At 38.1% G+C, this 17,101-nt stretch overlaps 1 protein-coding gene across 1 annotated transcript; it reads right to left on the bottom strand.

Annotated features, from left to right (window-relative positions):
* Positions 1–415: 415 nt before the first annotated feature.
* On the bottom strand, positions 416–12,868 carry LOC112047657 (hemocyte protein-glutamine gamma-glutamyltransferase). Its single transcript, XM_052887777.1, has 14 exons — positions 12,753–12,868; positions 11,802–11,938; positions 11,098–11,219; positions 10,014–10,146; positions 9,133–9,304; positions 8,182–8,402; positions 7,381–7,587; positions 6,163–6,388; positions 5,297–5,443; positions 4,388–4,493; positions 3,593–3,701; positions 2,197–2,357; positions 1,461–1,652; positions 416–673 (listed from the first exon to the last, which is right to left on the bottom strand). Exons 1-14 carry the CDS (start codon positions 12,821–12,823, stop codon positions 575–577), a joined length of 2,103 nt encoding a protein of 700 aa, XP_052743737.1. The 5' UTR covers positions 12,824–12,868; the 3' UTR covers positions 416–574.
* Positions 12,869–17,101: the final 4,233 nt, after the last annotated feature.

The raw sequence follows: 17,101 nt of genomic DNA on the forward strand, positions 1-17,101 counted from the left end.
TATTTATAACGGTTTTAAATTGTTCATTATCGTTCTATCAGTTCGTTATAATACTTTACACTATACCTGCTTACTTTTTTAGACTTAAATAACCTCAAATCGTCATCAACCCATATTCGGCTCACTGCTGAGCTCGAGTCTCCTCTCAGAATGAGAGGGGTTAGGCCAATAGTCCACCACGCTGGCCCAATGCGGATTGGCAGACTTCACACACGCAGAGAATTAAGATAATTCTCTGGTATGCAGGTTTCCTCACGATGTTTTCCTTCACCGATTGAGACACGTGATATTTAATTTATTAAAATGCACACAACTGAAAAGTTGGAGGTGCATGCCCCGGATCGGATTCGAACCCACACCCTCCGGAATCGGAGGCAGAGGTCATATCCACTGGGCTACCACGGCTCAAACCGGCTCAATCTCAAATATTAATTTTAAATTATACTTTTGTATGATTGTATAATTTAAAAATAATATTTAATGTACAGCTTGTCAGACGGGTAGGTTTAAAGTTGCAATAAAATACTTAAACAAAAACATGTAGTTAATCATAGAAATGAATATTACAGTCTTCTTATTCTTCTAATTCTAAAACTTCAACGTTCACCGCCCCTATGATGTCCTTCAGTTCAGCAGACTTGAATGTAGCCACGAATTGGAGTTTACCAGTTTTCTGCAATTAAGAAGAAGTCGATAAGAGTTCTGACGTAGTCTTCATACTCCTCGCGCTGCCACGATACTGTCATGTCTGTATGTGTAGTGCTATATACACACCGATAAAAATAGGAAGCTGTGGGAAGGACGAGTAACATGGCCACATGCCGTCTATGCCTAATTCCCTCGCTACTTCCCATGTCATTCGTGCAGTGTGTGGTAGGACCGCTAGAAATAGTTGTACAGGTCGCGTCAAACTTTGAGTCTGCTCTGAACAAGATTTGGTTTTGCAATAGACGAAAACGGGTTAATAATAATCAAACAAGCAAAATTATTTCATTATTATAAGTTTTTAATAGTGTTTCTTTTGTAATATATTGTATTTTATTAACATTGTTAAATATTTAAAAAAAGAGAAAATAAAAAGCAAGCAATATCTGAGCGGACTCGGAAGTTTTGTGCGACCTATACCTACTTATTTGTAATCGAAAACCGATGGACGTACAAAGATGAAATTTGGCAGGGAGGTAGTTTATAGTTTGTAGACGTCTGATAATAACGAATTTTGCGACAAGGCTAGATTAAAGAGGTCTAAAGGTGGACAAATTCGGGTTCCGCTAGTATAGTCTGGCAAATTCGTTATTAACACTCCCATGATCTGCGGGCGACAGGGGGAAAGACTGCGTGGGTGTGACGTGCATCAGTCGTGGGTTTTTCATTCATCGCTACACGCCCCCCGGCCCGCGCTGAAATTCTAGAGTGTTACGAACGAAGTTGCTAGCCATAGAGACATTATGGAGACTTACAGTTGGCTTAAATGACATCTCAACGCTTAGAAGCTGCGATGGCTTAGCATCGGAGGCGGTCATGTTGACATTTCTGCCGGCGATGCCCAGTGAGCTCAGTTTGAACTCGCAGCCAGTCAGCTGCCGGTCCAGAGGGTTTACGAAGGACAGCACTGCAGTGGCTGTTTGCCCGATGATCAGGTCTTCGTTGAACTACGGAAGAAGTTGAGAATTGAGTAGTAATTGTATAATTTTTAGGGTTCCGTAGTCGCCAAGGAACCCTTATAGTTTCCCCATGTCCGTCTATCCGCGGTTTAGCATAAAGACAACTGAAACAACTAGAAACCTGTAATTTAGTATGAGTATGTACATTAAAAATGTGAACAAAGTCGTGATATAAAATCTTGAAAAATGATTTTTTTTAACTTCCCTACATGTAAAGTGGGGATAAATTTTTTTACTCGTTTATCTCATAACGTTGGATATGTCTTTAAAAGGTATGAGGGGGTCTTCAATCCCTATTTTTCGATTTAGGGATCAGTTTGTAAAATGTTAAGGTTTTAAGGGATAATTTTTAACCAGCTAAACGGTTGTTTATGGATACGTGAAAAAATCCAAGAAAGTAGGATATATGATGAAATTACAATGATAATTATAACAGCTAAGGAGCAACTGCTATCTAAAGATTGGCATAGTTGACCAACTTAAAAAAACATAGGCTCTACTGAAGCAATCTTATAACCTTTTATAAACTGACCTCTATTTTAATACTGGGCTTTAGAAATTGGAAGTTATCATCGTCGGCCCAGGCCTGTTTAGTCTCCTCCACGTAGGCTCTCGCAAATATCTTCATGTTGCAATACTCCACCAGATTCGGCAGATAGTCGTCCGGTGTAACGAGGACACTGACTTCTTTACCTGAAGAGCATATTGAAATTGTTCAGATCAAGAAAATTGGAGATCTATTATCTAGGTATATACAGGCTGTCCCGTAATGTAATAATAATAATAAAACACTTTATTACACCATAAACAAAACAACAAAATTTTACACAGAAACCAAGTAAAAATAGAAATAATGGAGTAACGGCGGCCTTATCTCTAATGTGATATCTTCCAGGCAACCGTTAATTATAAGGAATTCACGTTTACAAAGAGAAGTGGTTGGTGCGCAAATACCAACATCGACTTAAAATACTGTACAATAAATGTCTTACTTAAAACTACAAAAACTAAGAAACACATTAAATACATAAATACCAATATTAACATTAATACTATATAATTTTTTATTTTTAAAAATAAAATAAACTTACTTAAATTGATATTACATAGGTACCTAAATATATTACTGTAATGTAGTGTCCCAAAAAATGGTAGGTACACCACCTAATTATCTAAGACTAATTTTAATAGTTTTGAAAAATCCCTAGGGTGACAATGATTTATTTTTTTCGGCTTTTTCAAATTTTTCTGTCTTGAATCGGTTTTTCAATGCTGCTGCTGTTTTAGATATCTGATTTATGTTTACGGATTAAATTTCCAATGATACGTACTATTTTTATAAATAATGTTTTATTTGTTTTGTACAAGAAGCTTTCAGTGCAATAATTATTAGTTTTCTTTAAAAATATGTCCTGTCCTGTATGGAATTGAAGTGTACCATCAATTTAAAAACTTGTCCCTACATTTATTGAAGTTGGTAAATTGGTATAGGTACAACTTTTAATTATTTTTTGTAGTTACAACGTTGCTGGTAAAAATGTACGGGATGTGATTAATTATCAAGACAAGAAAACATTTTAAAGTGTGGAGTTTCCAACTTTTTTCTTAAAAATATAAAATATCTGCCTACTTGTCTAAATTTACATGTAATTGTTTGTAACTTGATATCAAAAATAACTAAATATTTACTTTTACTTATTTTTGATGTTGAAGAATCTTCAGTCTTTCTAAAACGAGGTCTGGTATTGCATGTTCTCGGTCCATATAATCCTCAATATCTCAGTGGTAAAGGGGCCGGACTCATCACCGAGAGGTGGTGGTTTGATTCCCGCCCAGACTATTGTCGTACCCACTCCTAACCAGTCTTTTCGGACTACTTGGAGGGGAACGGGACTATTGGACACATTAAAAAAAAAACGAAGACTCACGTTCAGAAGGACCAATAAAGAACCTTCTGTCGACATTCTTGACTTGGCTGCCCTTCACTCCGTTGTAGTACACACTGTTTACTTTCAATGTTGCGTAGATCAGTCGACTCTGCATTTATAAAAAAAAATGTTTATCTACCTACAATTTTCTATAATCAAACCATTAATCTGTTGAGCTAGTTAATTATTAATGAATATGAATTCATATATAATAGCTCAACGGTAAGTCTTCATTCGCACGAGAGTTTTTTAACGGACGTTAAAAAAACGTTCAAATGCATCCCCAAATAGGTATCTGTTCACACGACAGCGTTTTTAAAAACACGACGCTTTTTTATCAAGCCGTGTTACATTTTCAATCTTGGGCGTTGGAAATAGACCTTCATGTAGGTAACTTCATACTATATTTGAACGCTTTTTAAACATCCGTTAAAAAAACTCTCGTGCGAATGAGGGCTAATTCATGGTCTATTTCCAACGTCCAAAACTGAAAACGCAACACTACCTGATTGCAACGCTATCGTGTGAACAAATGCATTTACATATACTTGTAAATGCATTTGTTGTATTTGAACGTGTTTTTAACGTCCGTTTAAAAACTCTCGTGCGAATGGCGGTTAACAATCTTTTCCGACTAGTTACAGTGGAACGGGAATATTGGACATATTATTTAAAAGATGGCTAATATTCTTTTTTTAAAAGTGATGTATTTCATATAGAGACATTCCATCAATCTTACCTCTTTAGAGTAATTGTAGAGGTGTATTTCATTTATAGTCATTCCATCAATCTTACCTCTTCGGAGGAGTTGTAGAGGTCAACGACCACCCTGAACTCTTTGCCGATGGGCACGGTGTCGATGTCGCGTAGCTTGAATGTGATGTCGTTGGTTAGGTTGTGCCTGTATCAATCAATCAATCAATCAATCAATCAATCAATCAATCGATCAATCAAATCGTTTATTTGCACAAAACATGTAAAAAGATGACAAAAAAAATAGTACAAAAATAATACTTAGATATATTACTGCGAAACTATAATAATATTACAATAATTAGAACATTTAACATTTTGTAGAAACCACGTAGTAGGATCATATCAAATATGACATGGCATTGTTTTGTTTTTTTTTACCTAATCAAATAATTAACTAACTATATAGATAATTATAAGTTGTACTATTAAAATTAGTCAAATTAAATACTTTATGGTGCAGCATTCAGTGACTAATGTCTCGTAGTTTTGGTAGATTTTCCTTTAGCAGTTGATAACAAAGTATTGTGTGTCCCGTATGCGACACCATAAAAGAAGTCAAGAAAGCACTTCGATCGAAAACTAAGTTTAAAGGTAGGTGTGGAATAGAAACAGATGCTTTTTCGTTAGTTAAACAAATACTTAAATACACGGTTCCTATCATGCATGCATACACCTCCAACTTTTCAGTTGGAGTGAATTTTAGGTGTGAATTTAAAATTTTAATAAATTAAACATCACGTGTCTCAAACGGTGAAGGAAAAACATCGTGAGAAACCTGCATACCAGAGAATTTTCTCAATTCTCAACATGTGTGAAGTCTGCCAATCAGCGTGGTGGATTATTGGCGTAACCCCTCTAATTCTGAGAGGAGACTCAATCTGAGCAGTTAGCCGAATATAAGTAGAAAATGATGATGATGATGATGATGATAAAAATATACTTAAAGACCTCTTTGTCCTGATGCCGTTAATCAGAGCCAGTCTCTCTGACGTGGATCCTTCTCTGTGCTTGTACTCTCCGAGGATGTCCTGCCTGTCCTCGTCACCGTTAGGGTCGAACACGAAGGGCTTCTTTGTCAGGACCATGAGACCAATACTGTACGAAAACATATAATCATCATCATTACCTTGCCCTTATCCTAGGCCTCAGTGGCGCAGTGGTATGCGTGGTGCGTTTACAAGACGGAGGTCCTGGGTTCGATCCCCGGGTGGACCGATTGAGGTTTTCTTAATTGGTCCATGGCTGGCTGGTGGGAGGCTTCGGCTGTAGCTAGTTACCACCCTACCGGCAAAGACGTACCGCCAAGCGATTTAGTGTTCTGGTACGATGTCGTGTAGTAATCGAAAGGGGTGTGGATTTTCATCCTCCTCTTAATACGTTAGCCCGCTTCCATCTTAGATTGCATCGTCACTTACCATCAGGTGAGATTGTAAAGAATAAAAAAAAAACGCAGTATTTAGATTTAATTTGACAAAAAACCCTAAATTCCCTGTATCTTCCCGTTAAAATCAATTCAGCCGTTCAGAGATTAACAGACACAGACAGACAGACAGACAGACTGACGGATGGACAGACAAACAGACAAAATTTTCAAAAAGTATAACAATTTTAATGTATTGAAAGGAGAAAGAAAGAAAGAAAATAAATTTATTCCTATCTAAAAGTTACAGACAGTCAGAACCCTACCCCTATAAGACAGCATTTGCCAGGGTGTACAGCTCAGCATAACCCTTGCACTACATACAACCATAACACACGGTGATTTTCAGCTGAGACCCGTGTGTCGTCACTGCTAATATATTGATCGTACTCACCTGTCATAGACGGTAAGGAATTCAGAATACCCTGTCTCCGATTGTGGATCCTTGATCCATTTCACCATATCCGCGTTCACAGACGCCAACAAGAAGTCGACGTCGTAACTGACGTCAGTGACCCCCTGCTTGATAGCTTCCACCGGTGCTGGACCACACTCGTATTTGTTTGAGATCGATGATGGTTCTTGCGGAGTAGCGTCTATTGCTTGCCAGCCTCCATAACCTAAAAAATATTATAATAATGACTGACTAGCAGACACGCCTTGTTTGCTCCCTAACTGACTGCTGAAAGTTACGCTTTTTAGTAAACTCTCTTTTTTTAAATTTTGAATATCACTGATAGTGTTTGAGTTATCGTCAAAAAGCTGAGTTTTATAGAAACTGCAGTTTTCGCTTGCTAATGAAAAATTTGCGCCTTTTTCAGACTTTTATTCCGCAACGAATGAGCTATCTTTTATATTTTTCCGTCCACTCTAACAAATATTTGCAGGTATGGCTGTCCTCGACCAGACTAAATAGTTTCGGGGCGTATTAAGTACAAACAAAGAATCCAATCTTTCCTCTTTATAATTTTAATCAAACAATGACCAACCAAAGATAGGTATAGCCTAACAGATATAATATTAGTTTTTTTTTATTTTACATTTGATATCTAGTGGAGATTTATTATTATTTTGTGATGATCTTGGTTGATACTACTGATAGAATCCATTGTTGGTATCATATAGTGGAATTCATAGTCGTTGTCACCCCCAAGGGATCATTCAGCCGCTGAGTGTCGAGTTTAACCTCTATTTGTATGAGAATTTGACACTCAGCGGGTGAATGATCCCCTACAACGTCTATGATTTGACGACCTCCGTGGCGCAGTGGTATGCGCGGTGGATTTACAAGACGGAGGTCCTGGGTTCGATCCCCGGCTGGGCCAATTGAGGTTTTCTTAATTGGTCCAGGTCTGGCTGGTGGGAGGCTTAGGCCGTGGCTAGTTACCATCCTACCGACAAAGACGTACCGCCAAGTGATTTAGCGTTCCGGTACGATGTCGTGTAGAAACCGAAAGGGGTGTGGATTTTCATCCTCCTCCTAACAAGTTAGCCCGTTTCCATCTTAGACTGCATCATCGCTTACCATCAGGTGAGATTGTAGTCAAGGGCTAACTTGTAAAAATAAAAAAAAAAAATGTTCAAAATAAAAAAAAAACTATTATTATCTCACCAGATGGCAGGTCAGGTCTAGCCATCCAGACGTCGTTCCACAAGTGGTAGTTCCAGATGGATTCGCAGCGACTGTTGCGTTCGTAGCGTAACTTTTTCTCAGTCTCACTGTATTCGTAGTACTCATCGACTGTCAATGACCTGTCAGTGTCATGTCCTGATTTTATGATGGTCACCACTCTTGAAGGAATGCCCAGTGCACGGCAAACTGAAAGAAAGGTTTCAGATTTGGTGACTTTGAATGTGATAACCTGTAGACAGTTTAAACAAAATAGCTACGTTTAAAGGTGCTGATTGATTTGAGCATTGTCTTGTAATGAGCGTTCGTGCGAATGTTACATCACAGTTAATTATGAGAACATTTTAACGGCGAGCATTCCCGCGAGCAGATTTGCTTGGAGGTTTTTGCCCATTAGAATATCTTTGACGAGCATCGAATAGAATCCTCAAGATGTTCGTAGCAATATTTAGCTATATGCTAGGCTCGGCTCGTTGTTCATGTTCTGTTACAAGTGAATGGGAATGACGTAGGTTCGAATCCAGCCCGGAGCATGCACCTTCAACTTTTCAGTTATATACATTCTAAGATATTAATTATCAGGTGTCTCAAACGGTGAAGGAAAAACATCGCGAGGAAACCTGCATACCTGAGAATTGTGTGAAGTCTGCCAATTTGCATTGTGGTGGACTATTGGACTTACCCCTCTCATTCTGCGAGGAGACTCGTGTTCAGCAGTGAGCTAAATATAGGTTGATATGTTAAATATACGACAAGTTATCTCAAAAAAAAATTCATCCTCACCAGTAGTAACAACTCCAGCAAACACCCAGCACTGTCCATAATACACTGGCTCCTGGCTCCTCATGAACTCCTCCAGGATGTCCACGGAACCAGTCCACTCCATCGGCGCAGTGCCGTCCTCGTACTGACCGTCCCATCGGCCGGTCACTACGCCTCCATCGTCGTCGTTAGAGTTCACTATACGGGAGATGGCGCGGGATACTTTGACGGGGTCTCCACGGCTGTTGAATAATTAGAAGTAATCATTAGCTTACTGCTTCGGTACAAAAATTCATTATTATCGGCCGATGGACGTCCACTGCTAGACATAGGCCTCTTGCATGGACTTCCAAGCACAACGGTCTCGAGCCTCCAACATCCAGCGACTCCCTGTTTTGGATTCTGTGGTCAACAAGGAACCATTGTAGTTTCACCATGTCCATCTCCATCCGCGGTTTAGCTCAGAGACTATATAGTAAAATTGAAAAAATTAAAAGAAGAAGAAGATTACTTGGGATCAATTTATGCAATTAAGTGCTCATTTTAATCTAGGGTCATCGTCCAAAATTCCTCAGTGCCTGAAGACGTCTGCGTTTTCGAACAGTGCGTGTTGCCCGTGATGACCTACGGATCCGAGACTTGGTCACTAAGTATCGGCCTTATTAGAAGGCGTGTCACTTAGCGGGCGATAGAGCGAGTTATGCTTGGAGTTTCTTTGCGTGACCGAATCAGTCACTGACATGCTCGTAGCTCAGCGAGTCGCGAAGCTGAAGTGGCAATGGACGGGGCACATAGTTCGAAGAGTAGATGGACGTTGGGGTCCCAAGGTGCTAGAATGGCGACTCCAAGCGCAGCGCTGGATGCTGGCGGCCCGAGACCGTGATATTTGGAAGTCTATACAAGAGGCCTCTGTCCAGCAGCCTATGTGGAGGCTGACTCGCACTTGGCCGGTTTAAAACCAATAATACTCACTCTTGGAAAGGCATTTCAGCTTTGTCCAACATAGCCATGACCGCTGGCAGTACGACAGTATCGAACTGGCCGTAGATCCACGGCTTGCTGTCGCGACCCAGCCACATCTTGCCGAAGTCATTGAGCACGTACTCTTGGAGCAAGTTAGTGTCTGGCATGTAGGTTTGGTCATCTATAAATGAAAATTAGATTGATATATATTTTTACCCTCGGCCGTGAGACGTGAAAGCCCAGTGGATATGTCAACTTTTCAGTTGTGTGCATTTTAAGAAATTAAATATCACGTGTCTCAAACGGTGAAGGAAAAACATCGTGAGGAAACCTGCATACCTGAGAATTTTCTCAATTCTCTGCGTATGTGAATTCTGTCAATCCGCATTGGGCCGGCGTGGTGGACTATTGGTCTAACCCCTCACATTCTGAGAGGAGACTCGAGCAGAGCATCAGCAGTGAGCCGAATATGGGTTGATAATAATGATGATGATGATGATGAGAATTGTACCCAACTTTGGCAGTCTGTGTATGTAAACTGCTCAGCCGATTTTAATAAATGACGTGTCACAATATTCGTAATAATGAGCCGGGTGATATCGGTTATATAAATTTTATCAAAGTTTTATATGACGGATTTTAAACCTCAGATTCTAACCTCTAAAATAATTAAACTGTGATAGTCATCACGTGTTTGGTATCAAAATAAAGATCTGTTTGACGTAAATGAACAATGTCCTGAGTTCGAATCCTCGACTGGGCTGTCTTGACTTTTTTCTCTCTTGTGTCACGAAAAATAAAGAAATCGCCCTTCAAATACAAAGGGGTATTTCTTTGTTCGGTGGATTTTAAATGCTTATCGCATTATGTATACCACGCTCCATATTTACCTGGATTCCATGGATTGAAGAGGATGTATAGATCCTGATCGGACGTATACGACTCCCGCATCATAGTATTCTTCAGCGTGGTGATCACTCGGACGGCCCAGTTGCCGACGGGCAAGTTGACCGGAGTAGAAACCTGTGGACATACATTGATTAAAATAGACACCAGCGGACGCCCGCGACTTCCTCCGCGTCGAATACATTTTTAACCGACGGAATAACGGAGAGAAGGTTATTATCATTTCGATGCGTACGTAAATTTTTTCTCGATTTTAGATTTTTTGATTTGAGCCGTGATAGCCCTCTGCCTAGTGGATATGACCTCTGCCTCCGATTTCAGAGGGTGTGTGGGTTCGAAACCGGTCTGGGGTATGCACCTCCAAGTTTTCAGTTGTGTGCATTTCAAGAAATTAAATATCACGTGTCTCAAACGGTGAAGGAAAAAAATCGTGAGGAAACCTGCATACTAGAGAATTTTCTTAATTCTCTGCGCTCTCTCTTCTCTCTGCTTCTTTTCTAATACATACTATTCTGTCCCGTCCCGTCCCGTCCCATCTCCTTCCCATTCTCGTAATATACTCGTAGATTTCATTAATAGATTTACAAACTACAGTCGATTAGGGTTTCAGCTCTGCCACCCTAGCAAAGTGGCACGTCGATTCTCTTTCTACGATCGCTAACGCTTCGAAAACTAGAAAAAATTATGGGAATGACAGTTCTTGATCACGTGACCTGTCGATAGCAAATGTCATTCCCATACATCTTTCTAGTTTTCGAAGCGTTAGCGAAAGAGAATCGACGTGCCACTTGGCTAGGGGGCAGATTACTAATTGAGTTTCTGATAAAACCACTGAGGCATATGCTTCTTGCATGACACTTTTCAATGTAACTTTTTTGTTTATGCACCGAATTTATGAATATTAATGAAAACTGCAATCTAATTAGTTGAGCCGTTCCAGAGCTTAGATTGCGCAAACAAAATCTACACAAAGCCTTACTCTCTCTTTAAATTGGATCCACAAAAATTTTACACCGTAAGTACTTGTATTCTATGTCTCACAAAAGGTTAAAGTTCTACTAAACTAACTTCAAATGATACGTCTTGATCGCCAACGTCCGCTATTTTGGCGCTCCAAGAATTTGTGCGAGGTACCGGATCCCTCCTAAGAACCACCGAAGCTGTGGTGTCCACGGTATAAGGTTCGTTTCCTGCAAAATTAAATCAATTAAGACAACAGTCGAGAAATAATTAAATGCATACCATATCACATTATGACAGTTACAGAACTGAAATATATCTAACTAGAAAGAAAAATGCGTTCATTTCAACAATAAGAACATCACAATATCTCCAATAAATTGACACCCAGGACAATACCCTGCGATGTGTGGCATTAACCCAGGAAATGCCGACTACTAACTAGCCGAAGCCCCGCGGTTTCACCCTCGTAGTTCCCGTTCCTGTGAGGATTTGGGGATAAAATATAGCCTATTACAATCACAAATGACGTGGCTTTCTGGTGGTGAAAGAATTTTCATAATTGGTTCAGTACATCCAGAGATTACCCCATAATAAAATGAACCTGGCCTGGTCATTTCTAAATCGTTGGAGGGCTTTTATTTGATCTATTCCCTCCCCATCATATTTGGTCCTTCGAGCCGGATCTCTGAGACTTGAAAAAACGAAAACTGAAGAACCATCCAACCAGGCAAGGCTAAAATGAACCTAAATGGCCTCTTTAAGCCCTTATTTACTAATATTTACTAAATAAACGAATAAATCGTAATGACCTAGTCTAAACACAAGCTTCACGATGTCACAGTCCTCGTCGTAGGGTCTGTTGAACCGGAGCACGCCGTTGAAGGGTTGACCGCGCCGTACTATGGTGGTGGTGATATCGGTCGCATTTTTGTTTAACACTTCAAACCTAAAATAATATAGGTACCATAAATACCATAGATCATATGACTAATTTTCCTAATGTTAATTAATATATTACGTCTCCAACACACGGTAAAATCACTGCATATTCGTGGGAAGGAAGAATAAAAATATATTTTTTGCGTCGAGTCGAGGCGCGACCAATACACGATCAGTTCAAGCCTTAGTTCAAGCCGTTAGCGCTGCAAGATCGTGAGAATAATTGATGGTCAATGGCTGACATCACAGTTGATGTAATATTTTTCACCTAATTCATGCCGGTTTATAGTGGACCGTTGATCGTGGAAAGAATAATATTTAATAGACTTTATATACAGGGTGCTCGGGAGTATTTTCCATAACTTTAGGGTTATATTCTCTAAGGAAAATTAAATGTCTAAGGAACATGTGTTCTAAAATGAACATTTTCGGAATAAAAAATACTTCTTTTGCAAATAGATCTTATATTGTTTCTCATAAATCGCATCCTTATATTATGACCAGAGTAACTTACTAGTGAAGTGCCAGTTGCAATATCTCGTCGATATAGATAGTTTTACCACTACGATTATGTATTTTAAAATACAAGGATATAAAGACGTGTGTTACATGGATAGTCGGAATAATTTGAATTACTTTGTAAAAAAGGTTTTTTTTTAGTTTTAAACAAATAGTTATGCAATTCGGCTCCTCTAAGTGGACTTGTCAGCACCTTGAAGTTATGGGAAATACGCAACATCCTGTATATAATATACTATAACTGTTTTGGTTATACCAGATCAATTTTATTTACTTTAACTGCTTGCCTTTTCCCTTCTCACCTTTTAGTGTAATGTGGTTGTGCGTTCTCTACTGGGTAGAAATGGATTATATCTACAAGAAGGGGGCCCATTGTGGTTATAATTCTTGTCTATATCTGAAATAAAATATTGTAATATTGTTAAGTTATTTTTGCACATAATTATTTGGTAACCTGTTTTAAAAATTATATTTAACGCACGAAAATACTAACATATTGGATGCACGAAAACGAGTATTGAAATATGTTTAGAAAAAAAAAATTAAAACACCAAAAACTTAAAAACGTTTCCACTATAGTAAAAAGCGAAAAATAACATCGTGCTATGTTCTGATACCTCCTGATCAGTTTGAAGGCGGTGCCAACCCGGTGATGCATTAATTCAAGCCATGTAAGAATATCATACAGATATTTTTCAGACTGTTCTTTCAGAAACGGCCTAAATAAACACGCCGCACCGCCTTCTAACAGGTGAACCCGTGGGTCTACTTGTCCACTATAACGCTAAAGTATGAAGTACGAAGTACTTGGAGATAGAAAATTTTGAACAAATTTTTTTTTTTTTTTTGAACAAATTGATAATCATCATCATCAACATCATCCTGTCCACATACTTCCAAATATCAGGATCCTGAGCCGCCTGTATCCAGCGAATCCCTGCAACTCCCTTGATGACATCAGTGGGAGTCGAACAACACTGCGATTTCTCGCGCGGGGTCGTCATTTCAACACCTTGGGGCCATTCCATCGGCTCTTTGATATATATGCGCCGCCCATTGCCACAAACCAATGGTATATAATAAATACTCTAAAGCCCAGTAAAATCCGCCAAACATGCGATATCGCGAAGGTACCTAACCTACTGCAAAGTTTTTAATTACGACTGCGTCATTGGATCACCAAATTATCCTCATAGCGCTGCGAAAAGTTCCTACAACTAAATACGATATTTACAAATTTTATGCATGATAAGGATAATTATAGGATTTATAAATTCCCGTTAATAATATATTTTAAAAATATAAATAATTCGCAATAAAATAAATAACAAAGTTTTCAGGATCGTATGTATGTATGGTATGTAATTACCTACTGGGCTTTCTTCCAAAAATGTTTCTGAAAGAAAGTAGAAAAGTCGGGAAGTTGAAAAATGAAAGACTGCTGTATTAGTCCAAGATCCGTATTAGAAACGGCCTTCACCCATTTGTTCAATGGATGAAAAGTGTTATAAATATATGTATCGATATAAGTGTATAATAGTACGTTAAAAAATATATTGCAAATAGTTTGAATAAAAATTTCCTGGTAAAACCATTATTAACCATTAATAACTATCATTAATGATTTTTCGAGGAAACTTACTCGCAATGTATTTTTAACGTACTAAATGTTTATTCAGATTTTAGAGCTTTATAGTAGTCCTATATATGTACTAGCAGTTGCCCGCGACTTCGTCCGTTATGTCTGTTACAAAAATTAATAAAATGAAAATAAGTATATGTATACAATAACTATTAACTAATATATAAAATAAAAAAAAAAATATTATTAAAAACTTGAAATGAAAGAAAAATAATCTACCAAACTTACAAAAAATATTTGGAAATACTAAAAACTTTTACGGTCTAGAACATAAAATGAGCAGTAATTATATTTCCCGGCAATAATATTAAAACAAACTGGTTATAAAACAGATATTCAAAAGAACACTGCGAAAACGCTCGCGGTCTCGCGATCAACTGAAGTTTGGTCCGCCGCGTACGGGGTGATTGTTTAAGGAATATTTTTTGGTGTTATCAGTAGGTTGACCATGGTTACAGATCTTCGGGATTTCCTATTCGTAAAAAAAAATTACGTGTTTCTGGTCGCAAGTTTCGGTTATTATTATTTACCAATCTTATTTGTGTGTCGGCGAGTGAGTTGTGTGATCAGTTAGCAAAATCTACGTTAATTATTGCGATAATATTAGAATCAGGTTTTCATGTAACTGGGATTTAATTATTTACTGTTTAAATACATAAGACTGTAAAATGGCGTGTAGCCGGTACGCTTGACAGGTACAGACCCTGCCCCCACTGTAGTCTGCTAGTTGAGCAGTTGAGTTGTAATCGCGTCTAAATGGATAGTCGTCTTCCATTTGTTAAGCATAGTGAAATAATTATAGAGATGTAGAAATTAAGTAGCGAGTCAGTGAATATAGTGAGCGAGTGTAAAACAGGGGTTGAAAGTTTGTATAGAAAGTCTTTCATTTATAAAGTTACATATATGTAAAATTTGGTATGTGTATTACCAAAACAATACAAAGAATAATGTTATACAGGGGTTTTTAATATTCTACCCCTAAATGGTTGAAAAGGAGCTGTAATTATTTAAATATAACTCGTTCATGTTGTGAGTTATAGTTTTGTACAATGATTAGTGGACTAACGGCATAGCTCAACGAGTTGCGAAACTGAAGTGGCAATGGGCGGGGCACATAGTTCGAAGAGCCGATGGACGTAGGGGTCCAAAAGTGCTGGAATGGCGACCCCGCACTAGTAAGCGCAGTGTTGGCCGACCCCCCACCAGGTGGACTGACGACATCAAGCGAGTCGCAGGGATTCGCTGGATGCAGGTGGCTCAGTATCGTGATGTTTGGAAGTCCCTATAAAAGGCTTATGTCCTGCAGTGGACGAACATCGGCTGATATGATGATGATGATGATTAGTAGACATAACACATCCGGAAATATACGGTGAAATAGGACTTGAATGTATAGATTTACACGCGGACGAAGTCGCGGGCATCCGCTAGTCTTTAATAAAGAGAAAAAGTTTGTGGGGGTAATCTCTGAATCTACTGAACCGATTTTGAAAATTCTTTTACCACTAGAAAACCACTTTATTTATGAGCGTCATAGGCTATATTTTATCACCACATCCTCAAGGGAACGGGAACTACGTGGGTAAAACCGAGGGACGTTGGCTAGAATCGTAATAAGGATGTTTGTTACCTACGTGCATTTTTGTCTCATTAAAGGTCGATACCCTGACTTGGTAATGGTAATTAAAATCCTAAATGATTTACCTTCCGATCGGAATAATGTGTTCGATATTCAATTAATAAAACATAAATTACCTACATACACATGTTAGAATTTTTTTTTTTTAAGAATATTTGCCATATTTTTTATAATATGACCAATAGTCCCATTATAAAAAATATGGCAAACGCGGGCGGGGATCGAACCACCACCCCTTGGTGATGAGTCTATTGGTAGGTACGTTTAGGGCAACCAAAAAATAACTAACTTCAGATATATTCAGCCAGCACGTCAGATAAGGACATAGAAGTTTACTCGTAGTTGATTACTATTTACTATTTAACGAGTTACACTGGAAACTATGCCCTTTAGACCGGACCACAGCAATGCTGTTTGGCAGAAATAATTATGGTGGTATGCAGTGCCGGATTTACCCTAAGGCCCAGTAGGCCCGGGCCTAGAGCGGCCAAACTTTAGGGGCCACTTCTACAACCTGGGTGGGTGTAGAAGTGGCCCCTTCTACAACTTTTTGTAATGTAAGAACATTTATATTATAATTACTTATAAACAAAATGATCTTATTAATTTATTATATGAATACGTGTAGGTAAATGGTTTTCTTTGGAGGAAACTGAACAGTAAACTTCGGTTTTGAAAATATAACTTTTTATTTTCGTATTAATTACATTTTTGTAAAATACACAATATAATTTTTTATATCTAATTTTCTTAATGCTATAAGTGATAAGAGGTAGACATTTTGTAAATAACATTCTTATTATTTCATTGATTTCGTTATATTGATATGAAGTCGCTTAAATAACAATTTTCCTGAGATCTGAATTAGAAACACCCTTCACCCATCAGTTCAATGGGTGAAAATAATTTCATTTCAAGTTAGATGTCGCGAATACCTAGTAGTTGTGTGAAAAACGTAACTGATAAACGTAAGGTGAGCAATTAAGCGTAGACAGTTGACACAAAACGGATTGGTGTGTAAATCGGATGGAACATTCAAAGACAACGAAATTATCTTACCAGTGGCGGATTTGCCTTATGGCCCAGAAGGCCGGGCCTAAGGCGGCCAGATGTTCGAGGCGGCAAAAATTGTGACAAATAATGTGTGTAATAAATAACCAATGGAAAATAACTAAATTTCACCAATATATATTTTAGTATATTTTCTTTTTAATTTTTATGATATGTAGTTATAGATTTTTAGGTACGTAGTTTTAATATTATTTTAAAACTTTATAAAATTGAAAAAAACAGACTAAATAAATAATTTCACCAATTAGTACAATAATTTCTAATTTTGTCACTATTTTATCTTATTATTATTTACTTAA

This window comes from Bicyclus anynana, chromosome 20 (assembly GCF_947172395.1).
Source record: "Bicyclus anynana chromosome 20, ilBicAnyn1.1, whole genome shotgun sequence".
NCBI classification, from domain to species: Eukaryota; Metazoa; Arthropoda; class Insecta; order Lepidoptera; family Nymphalidae; genus Bicyclus; species Bicyclus anynana.